The 16,286-nt window shown below is 39.6% G+C and overlaps 2 protein-coding genes across 4 annotated transcripts in view; one reads left to right on the forward strand and one right to left on the reverse strand.

Moving 5' to 3' along the window:
- Positions 1-600: 600 nt before the first annotated feature.
- Positions 601-11,331, reverse strand: pex2 (peroxisomal biogenesis factor 2). The gene is made up of 2 exons (XM_036558763.1): positions 10,906-11,331; positions 601-3,784 (listed from the first exon to the last, which is right to left on the reverse strand). Exons 1-2 carry the CDS (start codon positions 11,060-11,062, stop codon positions 2,844-2,846), a joined length of 1,098 nt encoding a protein of 365 aa, XP_036414656.1. The 5' UTR covers positions 11,063-11,331; the 3' UTR covers positions 601-2,843.
- A 142-nt stretch (positions 11,332-11,473) lies between these two features.
- LOC118799218 (trichohyalin-like) overlaps positions 11,474-16,286 on the forward strand; it is a 182,888-nt gene continuing 178,075 nt past the window's right edge. For 2 of the 3 annotated variants that reach the window (XM_036558957.1, XM_036558959.1), the window contains exons 1-3: positions 11,474-12,023; positions 13,094-13,243; positions 15,896-15,991. In XM_036558957.1, the coding sequence (XP_036414850.1) occupies positions 11,868-12,023; positions 13,094-13,243; positions 15,896-15,991 (402 nt within the window). In that variant the 5' untranslated portion in view covers positions 11,474-11,867. The remainder of the gene's footprint in view (positions 12,024-13,093; positions 13,244-15,895; positions 15,992-16,286) is intronic. The other variant, XM_036558958.1, reaches the window with a different exon arrangement.

Raw genomic sequence — 16,286 nt, forward strand, 5'->3', positions numbered from 1 at the left:
ACATTGCAAGGTATCCTACACTATGACTTTATTGCTACTTGTCCTACAGTGTGACCAGTTAACTAGGTGTCCTGTTGTGTGACTTTATTGCTAGGTATCCTACACTTTGACTTTATTGCCAGGTGTCCTACAGTGTGACTACATCGCTAGGTCTCCTACAGTTTGTCTTTATTGCGAGACGTTCTGCATTGTGACTATATTGCTAGGTGTCCTACACTGTGACTATATTGCTAAGTATCCTACACTATGACTTGATTGCTAGGTGTCCTACAGTGTGACAACATCACTAGGTATCCTACATTTTGTCTTTATTGTGCGATATCCTACACTGTGACTATATTGCTAGGTATCCTATGCATCCTGCAGATACTGCTAGATGTTCAACAACGTGACTACATTGTTAGGTGTCCTACTCTAACTGTATTGCTCAGTACCCTGCCCTGTGACTATATTGCTAGGTGTCCTACAGTGTGACCATTTTGGTAGGTGTCCTACTGTGTGACTACATTGCAAGGTATCCTACACTATGACTTTATTGCTAGTTGTCCTGCAGTGTGACCAGTTAACTAGGTGTCCTATACTGTGACTATATTGCTAGGTGTCCTATTCTGTGACTATATTGCTAGGTGTCCTACAGTGTGACTATATTCCTAGGTGTCCTACACTGTGACTACACTGCTAGATATCCTACATTATGACTATAGCTAGTTGTCCTACACTGTAATTATTTTGCTGGTGTCATACAGTCTGATTATATTGCTAGGGGCCCTACAGTGTGACTACATTGCTAGGTGTACTAGAATATTCTGCCTAGGGGTGTTAATTCTGTTAACCATTTCAGGTGCTACTCTATTCGGGTATTCATTGTTATATCACAGAAAATAAAGCAGAAAATAGACAAGCCAACAATCCAGTGAACTGCTGTTAAGGTTTGATTAAGCTGTAAAGTACAACAATTTTGCTCATGTATAAAACTGGGTATCTTACATTTTGCTACAACAAAACGTAACCATGACCATTGTTAAGGACATGTTTCAAATGGTAGAAATTGTGCAGATGTAACAAGGCTAACTACTCCAGCTGACATTAGCTAGAACCAAAAACATTTAAAGGGCCCATTTCCAACATTTTTATTTTTTCACCCGAGGTGTACTTATAACATTTGTGTGGTTACATGAAAAAGCCATAAATAATTTTTTCATGACTGTTTCCAGCATTTCTTTATTGCTTTACAGAATTAAACACTGCTTTTGTTATTGTGCCTTTAAGACTCATATGTAAATAGTCTCTGTTCTGATTGAGTGCCTTGCATTGTGCCTTGTTTAAAAGCAGTCTGGGCTGAAACACTTCGTATAACTTCAGTGCAAAAGGACGCTGCTTAACTGTTGTAAACTGAATAGGTGGCTATGTAAATATGCCGCTTTTCATAACATCACAAACAATCACAAATGGACTGTTTTTGCAGCTTAGTTTCCATAAAAGGACTGTATGGACTGAGGAGTGAAGGGTGCATTTGACAATATTTACATACTTTGACAAAATTTACATACTACATGAAACTCTCATTGTAAAAGGCAAGGAAAAGTTAGTTTGGTTTGGTACCTTCAAACAAACAAAAACAAGATTTTTGTTTTCAGTGCTACCTCGATACTAACATGGCACATCATCCACTGCGGAGGAGAAACTGTGTAAGAGATGACGAGACATTATTGTCCACTGCGGCCGCATTAGCTTATTAGCTCTTCTGAAAGGGCAGCCTCTGTTACTCAATCACAATATTTCTGTTGTCCACTTCTGAATAATAAGGCATGTTTTTAAATGCACACCTCCATGAATTGCTAAATTTTGTTTTTGCACCAGTTTACCATTTCTGTGCATTTTGATAAATTATCATTTTTGCAAATATCAAAATTAGTCAGAAATCACAGCCCTATTTGGCCATTGATAAACATGAGCTAAAGCCATATGAGGACAGCTCAGGCCTGCATATTCCCAGCTGCACATTCTCTTTGTCGAAAAAACTTCAGCAAAGCGATTACAAAGATGCAGAAAAACACCCAAGCAAACCAAGGGGCCCATCACAGCCTGGAGTCGTGATTGATTGCCTCCACAATCAGCAATTAAGGCCATGCGATCAAAAAAAGGTGGGACTTTCCAGTAGGCCTGAGCCCACTTGGGTGCATTTTGCCTGAGGCATGGCTCATTGGAGAAGGTTAACGCCAGAATAAATAACCATCTTTGCGGTTATTATTAGGATTAGCGCATAATATGCCTAAAACTTGCACGGTCCTACTAGGGTTTGTTACAGTTTACTGCCGTCTTAAGAAGGGCCAAGGAGATTAGGATAGGATGTCTGTCAATCTGCACCCACTCACTCGCCTCCACCGCCCCACCATTGCTATCATGGCCTCTCCTTGATCTTGTGCAAATTTTGCACTTCATAAGGGATGGGGGGAATTGGAACGTGCAGGCAGTTTGAGCAGTGGGTTGTTTTGATGTTTATTCATTGCACTGCGCTCTATCCAAGAATGCAGAACAGTGAACATCTGATACCCTGCTCTCCATCAAAGTTTCATGAGGAGGAATTAATTAGCGACACGAATAATGTTGATTTAGATTTAAACATCATTAAGTTTGTCTCTAGTCGGTCTTTGTACAAAATCTTGCATATTTCATGGCAACAAATACTCTCATTTCAGCAAAGGCACGAGCCACATTCTTTCATCAGCCAATCTCTGTGATAAACCCCAGTGTTCAAACAGAAATTCGCATTTGTACTGCTGACAGGCTCCAAAAAAGCCAAATCAATCACTTCTGTTTGTAGCATGAGCATGTTATGGAAGTCAGCTCGGATGCATTTCAGTCAGTTCTATCTGGAGTTTGACTGGCTGTACGGTCACCAGTTCTGCGCTGCATTTGGGACATGTGAAGAAGATGTCGGCCATGGTGTGGCTTTTGACGCAGTAGTAGCAGAAGACGTGGCTGCAGCCGATGGAATGGGGCATGGTGGGCCATTCTCCGCAAACGGCACACTCCATTTGGCTGGACGTTTCTGCGGCCGTGCCACCTTTTGTCTTATCCGACAGGGAGAAGAGTGCAGAAACGTTAGCCTTCAGCTTCCACGTGTTGACCAGTGGCAGCAAGAAGATGAGGAACTCTGCAAAGCCGTGCCAAAGCAGCTCACGGTTCATATACTGGAAGTTGATGTCCCTGGGTCCCTGGGGTCGGCTGAAGACAGGCTGCACCCCCAGCAGCCTCTCCGTCAGGGCAGGGAAGGTGCCGCTCTGGAGGAACAGCAAGAAATTGAACAAGCTGGCCGCTTTGGCCAGGCCGCCAATCAAGGCCAAAGTCCCACGAGCTTTTCGGACGCCGGTGTCCGCAGGCCGGCCCAGGAGTAACAGGCTGTGGGAGCGCTCCCTCAGCCACTTCCCGCCCACCGTCAGCAAGGCAAACCACAGCTTCTGCTGCCGGCTCATGGGCCTGTACCTCTGGCCAGGGATCAGCGCGTTCCGGTAGCGGATGTTTAGCAGAGCCTGTCCCACGGTGGCGCTGTTGGAGTAGACCGTGAACCTCCACAGGAGGAGCTGGAGGAGGGCTTTGAGCTCCGGCTCCGCGGGGGTCAAGAGGCCCGGCTTAAAATGCTGGAAACACCGGGAGAACTGTGACCAAATGAGATGTTCCAGGGCGCCATCCAGTTCAAAAGCGTCCAGCTGACTGATTCTCAGCACGCGAGATAAAGGGCTCGGGCCGGCCTCGGCGAGGGGCTTGTCACCTCCAGCTCCAGCTATAATCAGAAGAAGGCAAACGGTTATGCGTTTTTGCATTTCACTCGAAATCACTTTTCACATGTAAAACCCATCCTAAATTCCCTTTTAGCTGCACAGGGCACAGGCACAGGAGGTCTTATACTGTCCCCTCTGGAGATTCAGGCTGAGGACAAATCACATCACAGGAGATTATCCCGACAGCACAGGCTTGGCGAGGCGGTAAACATCCGCCATGTGGAACTACTTTACTTTGACGGCTTTTTATATGGGATCTAAGAACTGTTACGTTTGGTAATTTTTCACGGAATGCGTTTGTATCGGCCCGGGTTTATCTCTTTAAATGCAATGGTTAAAAAATGAGGGCCAGCGCCAGCGGTGGCCACCTCTTAGCCCTTTTGTGTGCAGGTGGACAGGATTTGGGCAATCTCAGAAATAAACTGGCTTATGAAAAATCTTGGAAACGCCTTGAAATCTTGGGGGGGGGTGAAACTTGAATCACTCAAGTTCATTTGGTGCAAATACATTCATGCGTCTGCGATGTATTCATGACGGCCAGGCAGAGGAGATGAAGGAGAGTATGAAAGTGAAAAGGTAAAAAAATAATAAAAAAGGACAGCATATCAATAAGGCAGGTGAATAGGTGAACAGTCGTGCCAAGAGTCCAAGCTTAAGCACTGCAGTGGCTTAGATTTTCCTAAAGCAGCCGACACTCAAACCCTAATGTACGGCATAAGCAGCTGGTATGTTTTATACATGTGCTGGTTTACTGTTCTTTTCAGGAGCTTCTCGGTGGTACAGCGCCGCTCAGCCGCACAAGGTAAACTGTAGCAGCAGCGTACTCTGGGGATCCGCCGTCTCCATATTCTTTTCAAAGGCTTTTATCGAGCAGTTTACAAGTTATGAATGAATATGTTATATTTGAGAACATATTATTGACAGCAACCTATCAATAGTAATGTGACTATTGTCAAGGGCCTGTCAATATTAATGTAATTATGATTTAGAGGATCACATAGATGTTAGCTGGGGCAAGTAACATCTCCTACAGGCCTGCTATCAATACCAGGATTACTATTGACATGTTCCCTCAGACTCAAAGTAGTTGCCAAATATATAACAACTAGACACTTTTGTCAATGTCTGCTGCCTATAAAAATTAAGCACGTGAATTTACAGGGCTTTAACCGGAGAGCTGAAAATCCATGTGTTCTTATGTAATCGTCAAAATTTGTAATCGATGGATGTGTTTACCTCTATTGTAATCAGCGGACCTGCCCTACATACAGAGCCGTGATTCATACACAATCATTGACCATTAGACTTTGACTCTGCTGTGCTCTCATGGATCAACACAGGAGAAAAAAAAAAAAGAAAAAGAAAAATGGCCTTCATGAAGCACTGCCTGACAGCTTAAATACAAACGGAGAGGATATAAGCTAGTTGAAAATAATTCCCCAAAACCACAATCAGCCTTATTTTTAGACATTTGCAAAGCTGCATTTTTCTGACAGATAAATTGTAAGGCTGTTTATAAGCTATTTTTCATGCGCCATATTTATTGTATATTTGAATGGAGTACAGACGCTTTAGCATTTATGATGCAGAATCAACTCCGCCATGACAAATAAATTGCCTACAAAAATGCTGAATTTTGAACAAATGGAGCCCATCTCCCGGCAACAAAACGTACGAGGAACACATATATTAGGTTATACTAGCCGAGTCAAGGCCCTGACAACTGGTATTAAATGACAAATGACTGACACCAGCACAGCCCATAAAGCATCTCCTCCCCAGGCAGCCGACTGCAGGCTAAGGCCTGCAATTCTGAAACTGATAAGGCGGGTAACAGTGTGACCTTGGGCCTCGGCACCACAATGCGACGGCAGAATTCCTGCAGCTAGAGGACTGTTTGGAATCTGTGGAGTTTAGGGAGCCTATGTTTCCTCGACCTTGGCTTTAACCGCACCGCCGGCCTTTGCACCTCCGGGGTAGGTGAGAGAACCTTAGCTGAGAACGTAGCCTGGTTATCTGAAAAGCCGTCTACTCCAGCTGGCTGCTTGCGACAGCACGCATTTGCCTTTTTCTCAGGTCGAGAAGAAAATGTATTCAAATACTTTCACACAACTAAAGCGCATGTTGTCAGTGTGAGTGATATTACTGGAATTTGCATGGCGTGACATGAAATATGAGCGGCTGCGTGTCACTTTGCGTTTCAAGTTGAGGAAGTGCTGCCAATCAGTAAAAGAATTTGAATCTGCGATGCTAGTTTATTTCTCTGTTTAGGGTTTTGCAGTGAAAAAAGTAACATTCTTAATTCACCATTTTTTTTATTTTAAACCGCATCCCACTTTTGTTCTTCTATTTAAAAAAATGTTTAATTGTATACTGTTTCTGAAATATTGTTCTATGCAAAAGGGTCCACTCCTGGTCAAATGACGTTCTAAGTGAAAATAAGTTAACACCTCCTCCACAGAGAACACACAAATACCGTGCATTAAAACATAACAAAAGAAAGTAATAAAATGTGGCCTGTGCAAAAGTTAAGGCACATATATTTAGTTTTTTTTCTTTTCAATATGTTAAACACAGTAAATAAATAGAAATTGTGCACTAAAATTTGCAGTAAAAAGCCATATTTAAGTGTGTTCTCTGTGGAGGATACTTACTTATTTTCACTTGAAAAGTCATTTGACCAGCAGTGTTTAAACTTTTGCATATGACTGTATGTATATATGTGTATGTGTATATATATATATATATACACACACACAATTTTGTTCTACTGTTTTATTTAAAGATATTGTAAAGAGCTTTGAGTTACATTCTTATGCATGAATGGTGCAACATAAAGTTGTTGTTGTTGTTGTTGTTACTATTGTTATTATTATTATTATTATTACTACTACTACTACTACTACATGTGTAGGGGAGATGAAGGCACAACCATACATTGTGTTCTTTGCTATTTTTGTTCTAGATATTTGGATTTATAATTGATCATTTTTAGGTGGGGTTATTTGTAACAAACTGAGGGTCTAGTTTTGACAGTCACTAAATCAATGCAAACACAGTTAATTCTATAATTCAATGTTGTCTGAACCAGACAAGCTTTCCAACCTAAATATATTTAAAAAAAATATATGGATCAAAAGAAATGATTTGTAAAAAGAGACTGTGTGAGATGTTATTTTTACGAAAAAGTAAACCCAAAATCTGACATCTGTGGTATGTTTTTGATGAATGTGTGCATAAAAAACCTCAACTAAATGAACTGGTATGATTTTATATGGGAGGGATATGAACTTTGTCACTTTCTCACTGTATTCACTGGAACGCTCAGTTGTAACACTGTTAAAACTAACTCCACCATGCAGAGGCTGAACTTTCACCTGGCTATCCTTCACTGTGAGTTGCTTACATGCTTCAAAATGGTTCTATATTACAGCCACCAAGAGGGTCACGTCATTTTCACATGAATAAGATACATTAACACACTTTATCAACAGTTTGTCTTTTGGTTTACTTACTTTTGCCAATAACTATATTAATGTAACACATTTCTATTCATGTGGCAATGATGTCCATATTGGAATCAAGCTTATTTAATACCTCTTAGTGCAGCTTCATGATTAAAAAGCCCTCTTTTTTTCTGTGTTAAACATTAACTTCCTCATTAAAATATCAATATCATAATTAACTGATGAGGTCCATTTGAAACTTTTGAGGTGATGTCATCCTAAAATGGGATTAAAGGGCTGCTAAAATTACTCACCATGCGACCATACTAATTGTGATAAGACCGTATCATAAAATATGAATGTCTGCAAATGTATCGGGGGGTCCGAGCCGAGGCTGTCGCACTTTAGCTTAATGCTTTATCAAGGCGGCCCTATTTCCCTAATCACTAAAGAATTGTAAGAGCCAGAGCTCGAGCAAAGTTAACGTCGGAGAAACAGCTTTTAGAGTAAGTCTGACACAAAGATATGGGCTTTGCTTAATCTAGTTTGCGCAGAGCATAAATTATTTAAAAGAATTAATTGATTTCGTGAGTATAAAGGTGGAAGATGCAAAGCCTGTATAAGTAATAAGTACAGAAGTTCGCAGGAAAACAACTTAAAAACTCATGAAACATTTAAAGGCTGAGGCAGCAAGAATGACTGGAAAGAACAGTTAATAAATGAGAAAACTGTGAGGCGGCGTTTTATGGTGTAAAGTGTGCTTGCTCTGGATGTGAATCTGAGTTTTATAAGGTTGACTGAGTCTAATTCACTACTTACGATGGCTTATCTGAATCACATAATGTAAGAAAAATAAGTTCTCTTTTGAATGCAGAGAGCAACATGGGCTGAGACATTTACAGCAAAAGGGCTACAAGAGCTTACTTCCTGAACCACTGGAAATGTTTACTCTTAAAAATAAGCCCTAGAGGAACCACTAATAGATGTGTGTGAGTATGAAGAACTTTTTAAAAGGTTTTGAGAACCTTCACATAATGTAAAGGTTCCTAAATGTATTAGATTTTTAAGATTTAATGGTTAAGATGTTAAGGAAATGCACTCAGACTGGTTTGATGTGAAATGCTCTGTTTTAGAGAAACTTAACGAGTCAGATTTCTTTACAGTGGTGGTGATAGGAACCAGACATCTGAAGAGTTTCATGCCTTTAAAAACCTCCCTTATAGAAAGCTATTACACATCAAGGTTATAAATATGCTGCCTGATACATTATGATAGTTTAGGTCTAAAATGCATGTTTAAATTTATGGTGTAGAGGTAAATGCAGGGTGTTGTAAGGCAAAATAATCCCCACTATTTACCACTATTTTACCATTATGAACATTAACTCAGAAGATGCATTGTTTTGGATATATTTGTGTCGTAGTCATGGCGACCCCTGGTTTCTGTCACCACCACTGTAAAGAAATCAGAGTTGGTTAAGTTTCTCTTACAGTAAATCTCAAATCAAAACACTGAATGACTGTTTGCATCTCAACGACTTAATTACAGAGATATTTTGTAAGATCGTGGATTTTCACCTCAAGTTCTTCTTAGAACCTTTATATTAAAGTGAAGTTCTTCAAACATCTTGATTACAAACACGGTTCTCTAAAGAACTATCCAGTGAAAGGTTTTTCTCCTATGGCATCACACAAAGAACCCTTTCTGATATCTTTACTTTTAAGATCATACCTGAATGCATTTACATGTGATTTATATTTTTAGCAATATATTTGATTAATAATGATGTGGTGTCGCAGATAATTGCTTTAATACAACAAAAAATAATCTGCACTGTTGGCATTTGACAGATGTTTAGATTTGACATGTATCAAAACAATATTTGATAATAGATTTATTTGGGTGATGGGTTACTGTGCTAAAATGTCTGTATTTTATTAATTTTACTGCATTTGCAACCATATAAAAATAAAATATATTTAAAATAAAATATAGTAAAATATACTTAATAAAAAAAAATATATATATATATAAATATATAAATGCTTACATATTGCATATTTGCATGAAAAATATTGGATATAGGCATCTTCCTACAATTCCCATAATGGTGCAGCCCAAATAATAAGCATTATATCCATGATATCTATGATATAATGCCCACTAAGTTGCCAAGCAGTTTATTTTTAGCTTTTTGCCTCCATTTTTTGCATTTTACTCAAGCTATCCAAACTCACGGTTAACTGCCGTTTGAAAGACCAGTTTAAAATCAATTTTAGTAATTTAAATATCATCTGATACATTTGTAAAACATCATAATAATGAATTTTATCAATATCGCACAGCCCTTAGTTGATCTGTAGCTGCTCTGCTTTCCAAGAGAAACCTACACAGAACCTTCTGACCCAGAAAGAGATCATACTCCACTCTGACTTCACATATTCTTCTAAATCCTCTCATTATTTTGAGTGTGCTGTGGCCCACTTACGCACCACTTAGAGCTCAATCAAGCCCAAAGCGTTCAGCTATTCTAATTTCACCCAATAACAGTCCTGCTTCTTTCATTCTAAAAGTCCATACATTGGACAAATCTCCCCCCAATTTTATAATGGAGCAGGAGCATTAAGTGATAATCAGAGAGAGGATTAAGCATGGCTGAAACAAGTTGCTGGTAGGATGAAAAGGGGGGGTAAAGAAAGATAGAGAACAGGCTCCAAGAGCAGAAAATCAATTCAATCAACCAGACTACAGATTTTTAAACTGGGTGAAAGAGGGAAACTCCACCGATATTTAAAAAATTCTACATAATGAATGGCTGAGATGTAAACCAGGTCATTCTGAGAGGTTTAGAGTGAAATGTTCTGTTCTAGAGAAACCTACACAGCAGAATTGTTCACAGTGACGGTAATAGGAACCAGACGTATAAAGAGTTTAATACCTGTAAAAGCGCCCTCACAGAAAGTTATTATATGAAGCGGTTTGATATATGCGGCTTGACGTCTGACACTTTATTTTAAGATAGCTTTGTGGTAAAGTGTTGGCTTATAATGTATTCTGATCAATTCATGGTGGAGGGATACACACAGGGCGTTGTACGACAAAATAGTCCCCAAAGAAAAGTTGTTTTTTTTTTTTGTTTTTTTTTAATTTTACTACCATCATTAACCTTAACTCACAGGTTCACTGGTTGTTTTGGATATATTTGTATGGCAGACATCACCACTATAAAGAAATTTGATTCATTAAGTTTCTCTGCATTGAACCACTTCACATCAAAACACTCTGAATGACTCTGTTTACATCTCAAGGACCGAGTCATTCAGAAATTTTGAAAAATGGTGGTGCTCCCCTTTAAGGCACTACTTAAACAATAGCTACAAATGCTATTATGGTCTGGAAATCTGTAACGTCATAACCGTCTAATAACGACCTTCTTCATTTATACCAGCTCTGACTGGGACACCAATCATGAGTCTGATCTCCGCGAAAGCGATTAGAATTTGAAGCGCACGTTATTTCCTTAACCACGTAACAACATCAGAACTCTCGCGTGACAGACAAGACACGACTCTTGTCCTGCATAGCCAAACGCGATAATGTATGACTTTCGAAAGATCTGATATCTGACATTTGCGTTATTGCTGTTTAACGACATCAAATAATGGAATCATATTTACCCATTTTAAGACTGCGGCACACTGCAGCATGCACTGCCCTTCTTTTTCCGGGTTGCACGGCCACAAACCACGCCTTCCAGCAAACGCACCAATGTGTGAGCATCGAAGCCACGCCTTTCAGCAAGCGCACCAATCGAGAAGTGCTGCCGGTCCTCATGATCGATGACGTTCATCCAATCGCGTTCCGCAAAGGTAACCATCTGATTCAGCGAGGCAAACACGAAACGGGCCATTCGCATATATGTATTGTCTGAGTAAAGCTGCGAAAATAAAACCAAAAGGAAAAGTTGTACAGTACGAATGTTCCTTACTTCATCTCTTGTCCTAAAAAGTGTTCATTTATGGCTTAAGTTATCTGCTTAACTACCGTTTTGTGAAATAAACTTAAGTCTCAACTGACGCGTTCTGCTGTTTACAAAAGCTCAACTCAACCCCTCGAGCGCATGCCATCCAATCCGCAGCGGGGATTTTTGATGGACTGCAGCACCGGCCAATCACCGTACAGCGGAGGCGGGCTTTAACGGCCAGCAAGCACTCCACAGCGCAGCGGGAGAAGCCGTTTACAAGCCCAACGAACACAACGACCAACGTGAACAGCAACACGACAAATACAAACAAACTTTCACTCAAGTCTGGTTATAAGGGCTGACTTTTAAGCGAATATATTTTTTCTGTTAAGTTTCATTTCGCTTTTAGCCAGGTAAAGGTTTAAGCAAAGCGAGCTTCATTCAGAAGCCTGAAACATCAGTTAAGTTAGCTACCAAACACTACGTTGTTAGGTACCCTAGTTAACCTAGGTTAGTTAGGTTAGCGTTACTTTCAGCTTATAGTTCGCCTCGAAAGTATCATGTCTTTAATGTCCAGTAAATAATGATGTCAGGTTTAGGTTTTAGTAAACTGGAAAATATTTTCACAGAGTTCTTATAGAGTTGTACGACTGAAACAGTCTCTCAAAACTCACAATGGACACCTATAACCTCGACCTGAAAAACAGCCTCACTGCTCCTGTAAGTAAATCAGTAAAACATTTGCTGAACGAATTCAAAAGTCTCTACGAGGAGAAGCTGAAGCGTCTCGAGTGTGAAATCAAATGTGGCTCACGAGAGGAGAGTCTGCGGGTAAGGTGACCGTTACGAATCAGAATCAGACCATTCATTCTCTCATTCTCTGATGTTATAGGATGTATAAAGTGACCTCCATTGCTTTTTCAGTTCCCTCTTTAAAAAGGTTCTGCTTTTGTAAATTGTGGCGCACAGCCTTCTTACAAATATTCATTCAGCCTAACAAGAATGAACCAACCTCGATGATGAACTTTTTGGTCAGTGACAGTTTTTGTAACTTTGCGTCTGTAAACCACCATAATGGATTTGAAATGAAGCAGTGATGTGACCAAAGTGTCGACTCTTGCTTAGTGGCTGTTTTGACTAGAAATTAGACAAATGAAGGGTGGTCTCTGACTTCTGCAAAGTTTTATATATTGTTTATATAATGCTGTAATATGTGTATGTATATACAGGTAGTGTAAAAAATAATGGAAACAGCACATAAAACACTGATTGGCCGTAATATCAGATTCACCTACCATATAGATGCACTATAGGTAAACTGTAGATTTACAGATACAGATTGTAGCGCATCTGTTGCTGCAGAATTTGTCTGGACGGAGACCACCATATGACCATTGCTGATTAGATATTATTTGAGTGGTGGACCATTCTCTGCACAGTAGTGACAGCAGTGTGGTATTGGCATAGTAGTGGGTGTTGTACAGTGGTCTTCTTAGGCTTTTTAAACACCTCAGTGTCGTTTTACTTGATGAACCATCCAGCCAGCAGTGGTCTGTGGTCAGAAACTGAGCACTGGTGAAGGGCTGGAGGATGATTGGTAAAACTGTACAGGAAAAAGATGAGCTGTAGTCTTTATCTGCACACCTACAAGGTTCAGTGTTTGCGCTGTGAGTGGTCCACCACCCAAATGATATATAGTCAGTGGTGGACCTGTGGTCGTCCTTTTGCATTGATGGATGAGGTAAAGATGAGCTGACAACAGCAACAGATGGGCTGCAGCCAGTGTTTCTGATAAAATGGCCAATGATTCTGAGTATCTAATGTGGTGTTTCCTTTATTTTGTACACCTCTAGCGAACTACTAGATCTGAAGCAAGTGAACATCACTTTCTCTTTTTGTAGATGAAGGTTCGTATCCTGCACTCGTATGTGAATGACCTGAGTGACCAGAATCAAGTCTTAGTCCAGACAGTGGAGGACCTTGAGAAAGAAGCAAGTGAGAAGGTCGCCGGCTTGGAAGTGAAATTACAGGCTGCGGATAAAACCATTGATGTGAGGAATTTGTGTATTACATGTTGTTATAGCACTGGTTTTGTATGAAGCTTTACGCATCTGTGACGCGCATAAGGTCCAAGAGTGGAAGGCAATGCATTGCAGAGCTCTAAAGATTACATTCCCAGAGTTAAGTGACTGGCCCATTCATAGCAGAGGCAGTGTGTAAAATAAAGGAACTTATGTGAACGACCTTCTGGTTACACTTCATCAAGTAAAATGCCCATCGCATATTAAAGGCTTTCACTAACTGATTACTAAAGGTGTTTAGCAGTTTCTACACAAGACTAGTGCGCATTGTGTTTATAGCTCAATATGTGCTTTCTTCCATGACCTTTTTCTGTTTAGGTTAGATGGCTGATGATTTAAAAACCTGTGTTTGGTGGGTTAGCTCTGAATAATTTAATTATCTTCAATCTTCTACCTCTAATCTTTTCACCTCTTCAAGTGTGTAGGAACTAAATGCTTTAATTGTATGTAATACAGAAACTTACTATGACAGAATATAATGAAAGGATAAGATTGAGGAATTTTCCTGTTAAGTCGTGCTGGGTGATATGTTTTTTAAAAAAATCAAAATTTTTCAGCCTTTTGATGCAAAATTATGTCTTGATATGTATGCATTTTATCTGTAAGAGTTTGAGTGTTTTTTCCACCAACAAAAAAAGAAGACTGTCCACATTCACATGAATATACGTGTGTGTGTGTGTGTGTGTGTGTGTATATATATATATATATATATATATATATATATATATATATAATGTGTATATATATAATGTGTATGTGTTGGATATGATTCCCAGTATTTTTCTTAGTACTTTTCAAAATATTTTACAATAAAACAGCAGATTTTCATGTGCCGGGGCTTATTAGGGGCTTTTGCCTTTTCCTGAATACTTTGTTGGTTTTCTAAGTGAAAACGCATCCTCTACAGGGAACACACTTAAATATAGAATTTTTCTGAAAATTTTAGTGCACAGTTTCTAATTATTTGCTCAGTTGACCATATTGGAAAAAATAAAACTTAATTCAAAATGTGCCATAACCTTTGCACAGGCCACATTTTGATTTTATTTCCCCCAAATATGTTAAATTCAGTTAATAAACAGTAATTGTAAGTGAATAAAATACGCAGAAGTGTGTTCTCTGTAGAGGGAGTGTTAACTTATTTCCACGTAGAAAAAAATAAAAAACACAACAAAGACATGTAATTTGACCGGCGTGCTCAAACTTTTGCGTACAACAATGTATTCAATACATCATCCAGCCTTTCATCGTAGGTGGCTCAACTGTTAGTGCTGCTGGCCATCAGCTGGAAGACCGAGGGTTTGATCCCATGTGGTTTGGGTCCCTGGCCTCTCAGCACTCTGTTGTGTGTTTGAGCAAAGCACTTAACCCCAAAATGCTCTGCTCTCCTTTCCCGCCAGTGCTTAAATATGAAAGCATGCTGTTAAGTGAAATAATGGGGACCTTCAGTCTTACCTGAAACAGACAAAATGTCTGTCATAGCATATTTCGCATGTAGGATATTTGCCTAGAGCCTCCAACCAGATCAAATCAATCTATTTTAAATTGTCTAATAGTTGAGAATGTATTAGGCAACATGTTCTATAAAATTCTTGGCACTTTTCCTTCTTTCGTGACACATACTATATGTGCTTTTTAGCATGTACTTTGCTGATAGATATTTTAATAATTTATTAACGTATTTCATAAATTATTCATCTATATGTGGTTATTGATGCTGTTGTACTTAACCTAGTTCAAAGTCACTTTCCATTCGGACAGGGGTGGATTTGCACTTGGCAGTTTTACTGCATGTAAGTCAAAAGTATCGGATTCTGTGCATTGCTTTGCATGTACTAACAATTGCTGTAATATTAAGGGCAGTGGTGATATCTGCAGACTTTTTTAAGAGAAGAAGAGCATTGTGTTATTTTGTTTGCAAAGAAGTGCATTACCCAGATCACCCAGCATTAGCGCATTCACTGTGATCTCTGTTCATATTCTTCTATGGTCTCCATAATCAGTTGAATTAGATTGGAGTAAGGACCGCTTCTCTGTTGTCCCAAAAGCATATTATGCTGTTGTCCCATGACTGCATTAACCATTGTTGTAATGTATGTAATGGGAAATTGAATAGATTTAGAGCATTAAATGCCACTTATATGCCTCTCAAAATGTAAAGAATGCATCAGACTCAGTAATATGAGGAGCAAAATGCACTGATTGAATGGCTGCAGTACATCTCAGATTTATTAATCCATTTTCTGAGGTTATAATTGTTTTAAAGAAGTGGGCTTTTCAGTAATATAGCAGTTATTGCAATCGTTTTTACACTTAAAAGGTACTTATTCAAAGTGGTAGTAATTTAAAAAGCAAGTGATTGAGTTTAGATTCAGCTTTTAATCAGATGAAACTTGAAATTGCATGTAAAGTTAGACATCAGTTTCTATGTAATCATCCACAACAGCTATAGAGATTGGCTTGTGGCTGCAGAGTGCTCCTGGTTCTAACCTGGAATTGGTGGACACCAGCATCAAAAGCTCAGGCTGACCTACCTGGTTGCCCAGATTGGATTTACAGTGGTGAGGAAGGGATGAAGTGTTGCAGTGCGATTTATTTATTTGTTTATTTATTTCATTTCAGGATTTGGACCATGAGAGGAGGTGCCTTGAGGAGGACAACAGGCATCTGAGAGCTGAGCTCCGAGCGCTGAAGGCTGACACTTTCACTCTTGCACAGGTGATCCATATGTTTATGTTTTTCCCTCTCTCTCTCTCTCTCTCTCACACACACTCTCAATCTTTCACTAACCCCTCCTCACACACACACACACACACACACACACACACATACATGAACACACACATCCCCCCTTCTCCAAAGTCATGGGACAGCCCCTCATTCATTTTTCAAAACTCATTTTCCGCCCTTGAGCTCAGGATTTTTAATTCCAGGTTCACCTTGACTGGTGGCCTTTGGGCATGAGGGATCAGCCGTGCTAGGCTTTGATCCAGTGAGTCGGTGTGGGGCTCAT

The sequence above is a fragment of the Colossoma macropomum genome, unplaced genomic scaffold, assembly GCF_904425465.1.
Source record: "Colossoma macropomum unplaced genomic scaffold, Colossoma_macropomum, whole genome shotgun sequence".
In the NCBI taxonomy this organism is placed as follows: Eukaryota; Metazoa; Chordata; class Actinopteri; order Characiformes; family Serrasalmidae; genus Colossoma; species Colossoma macropomum.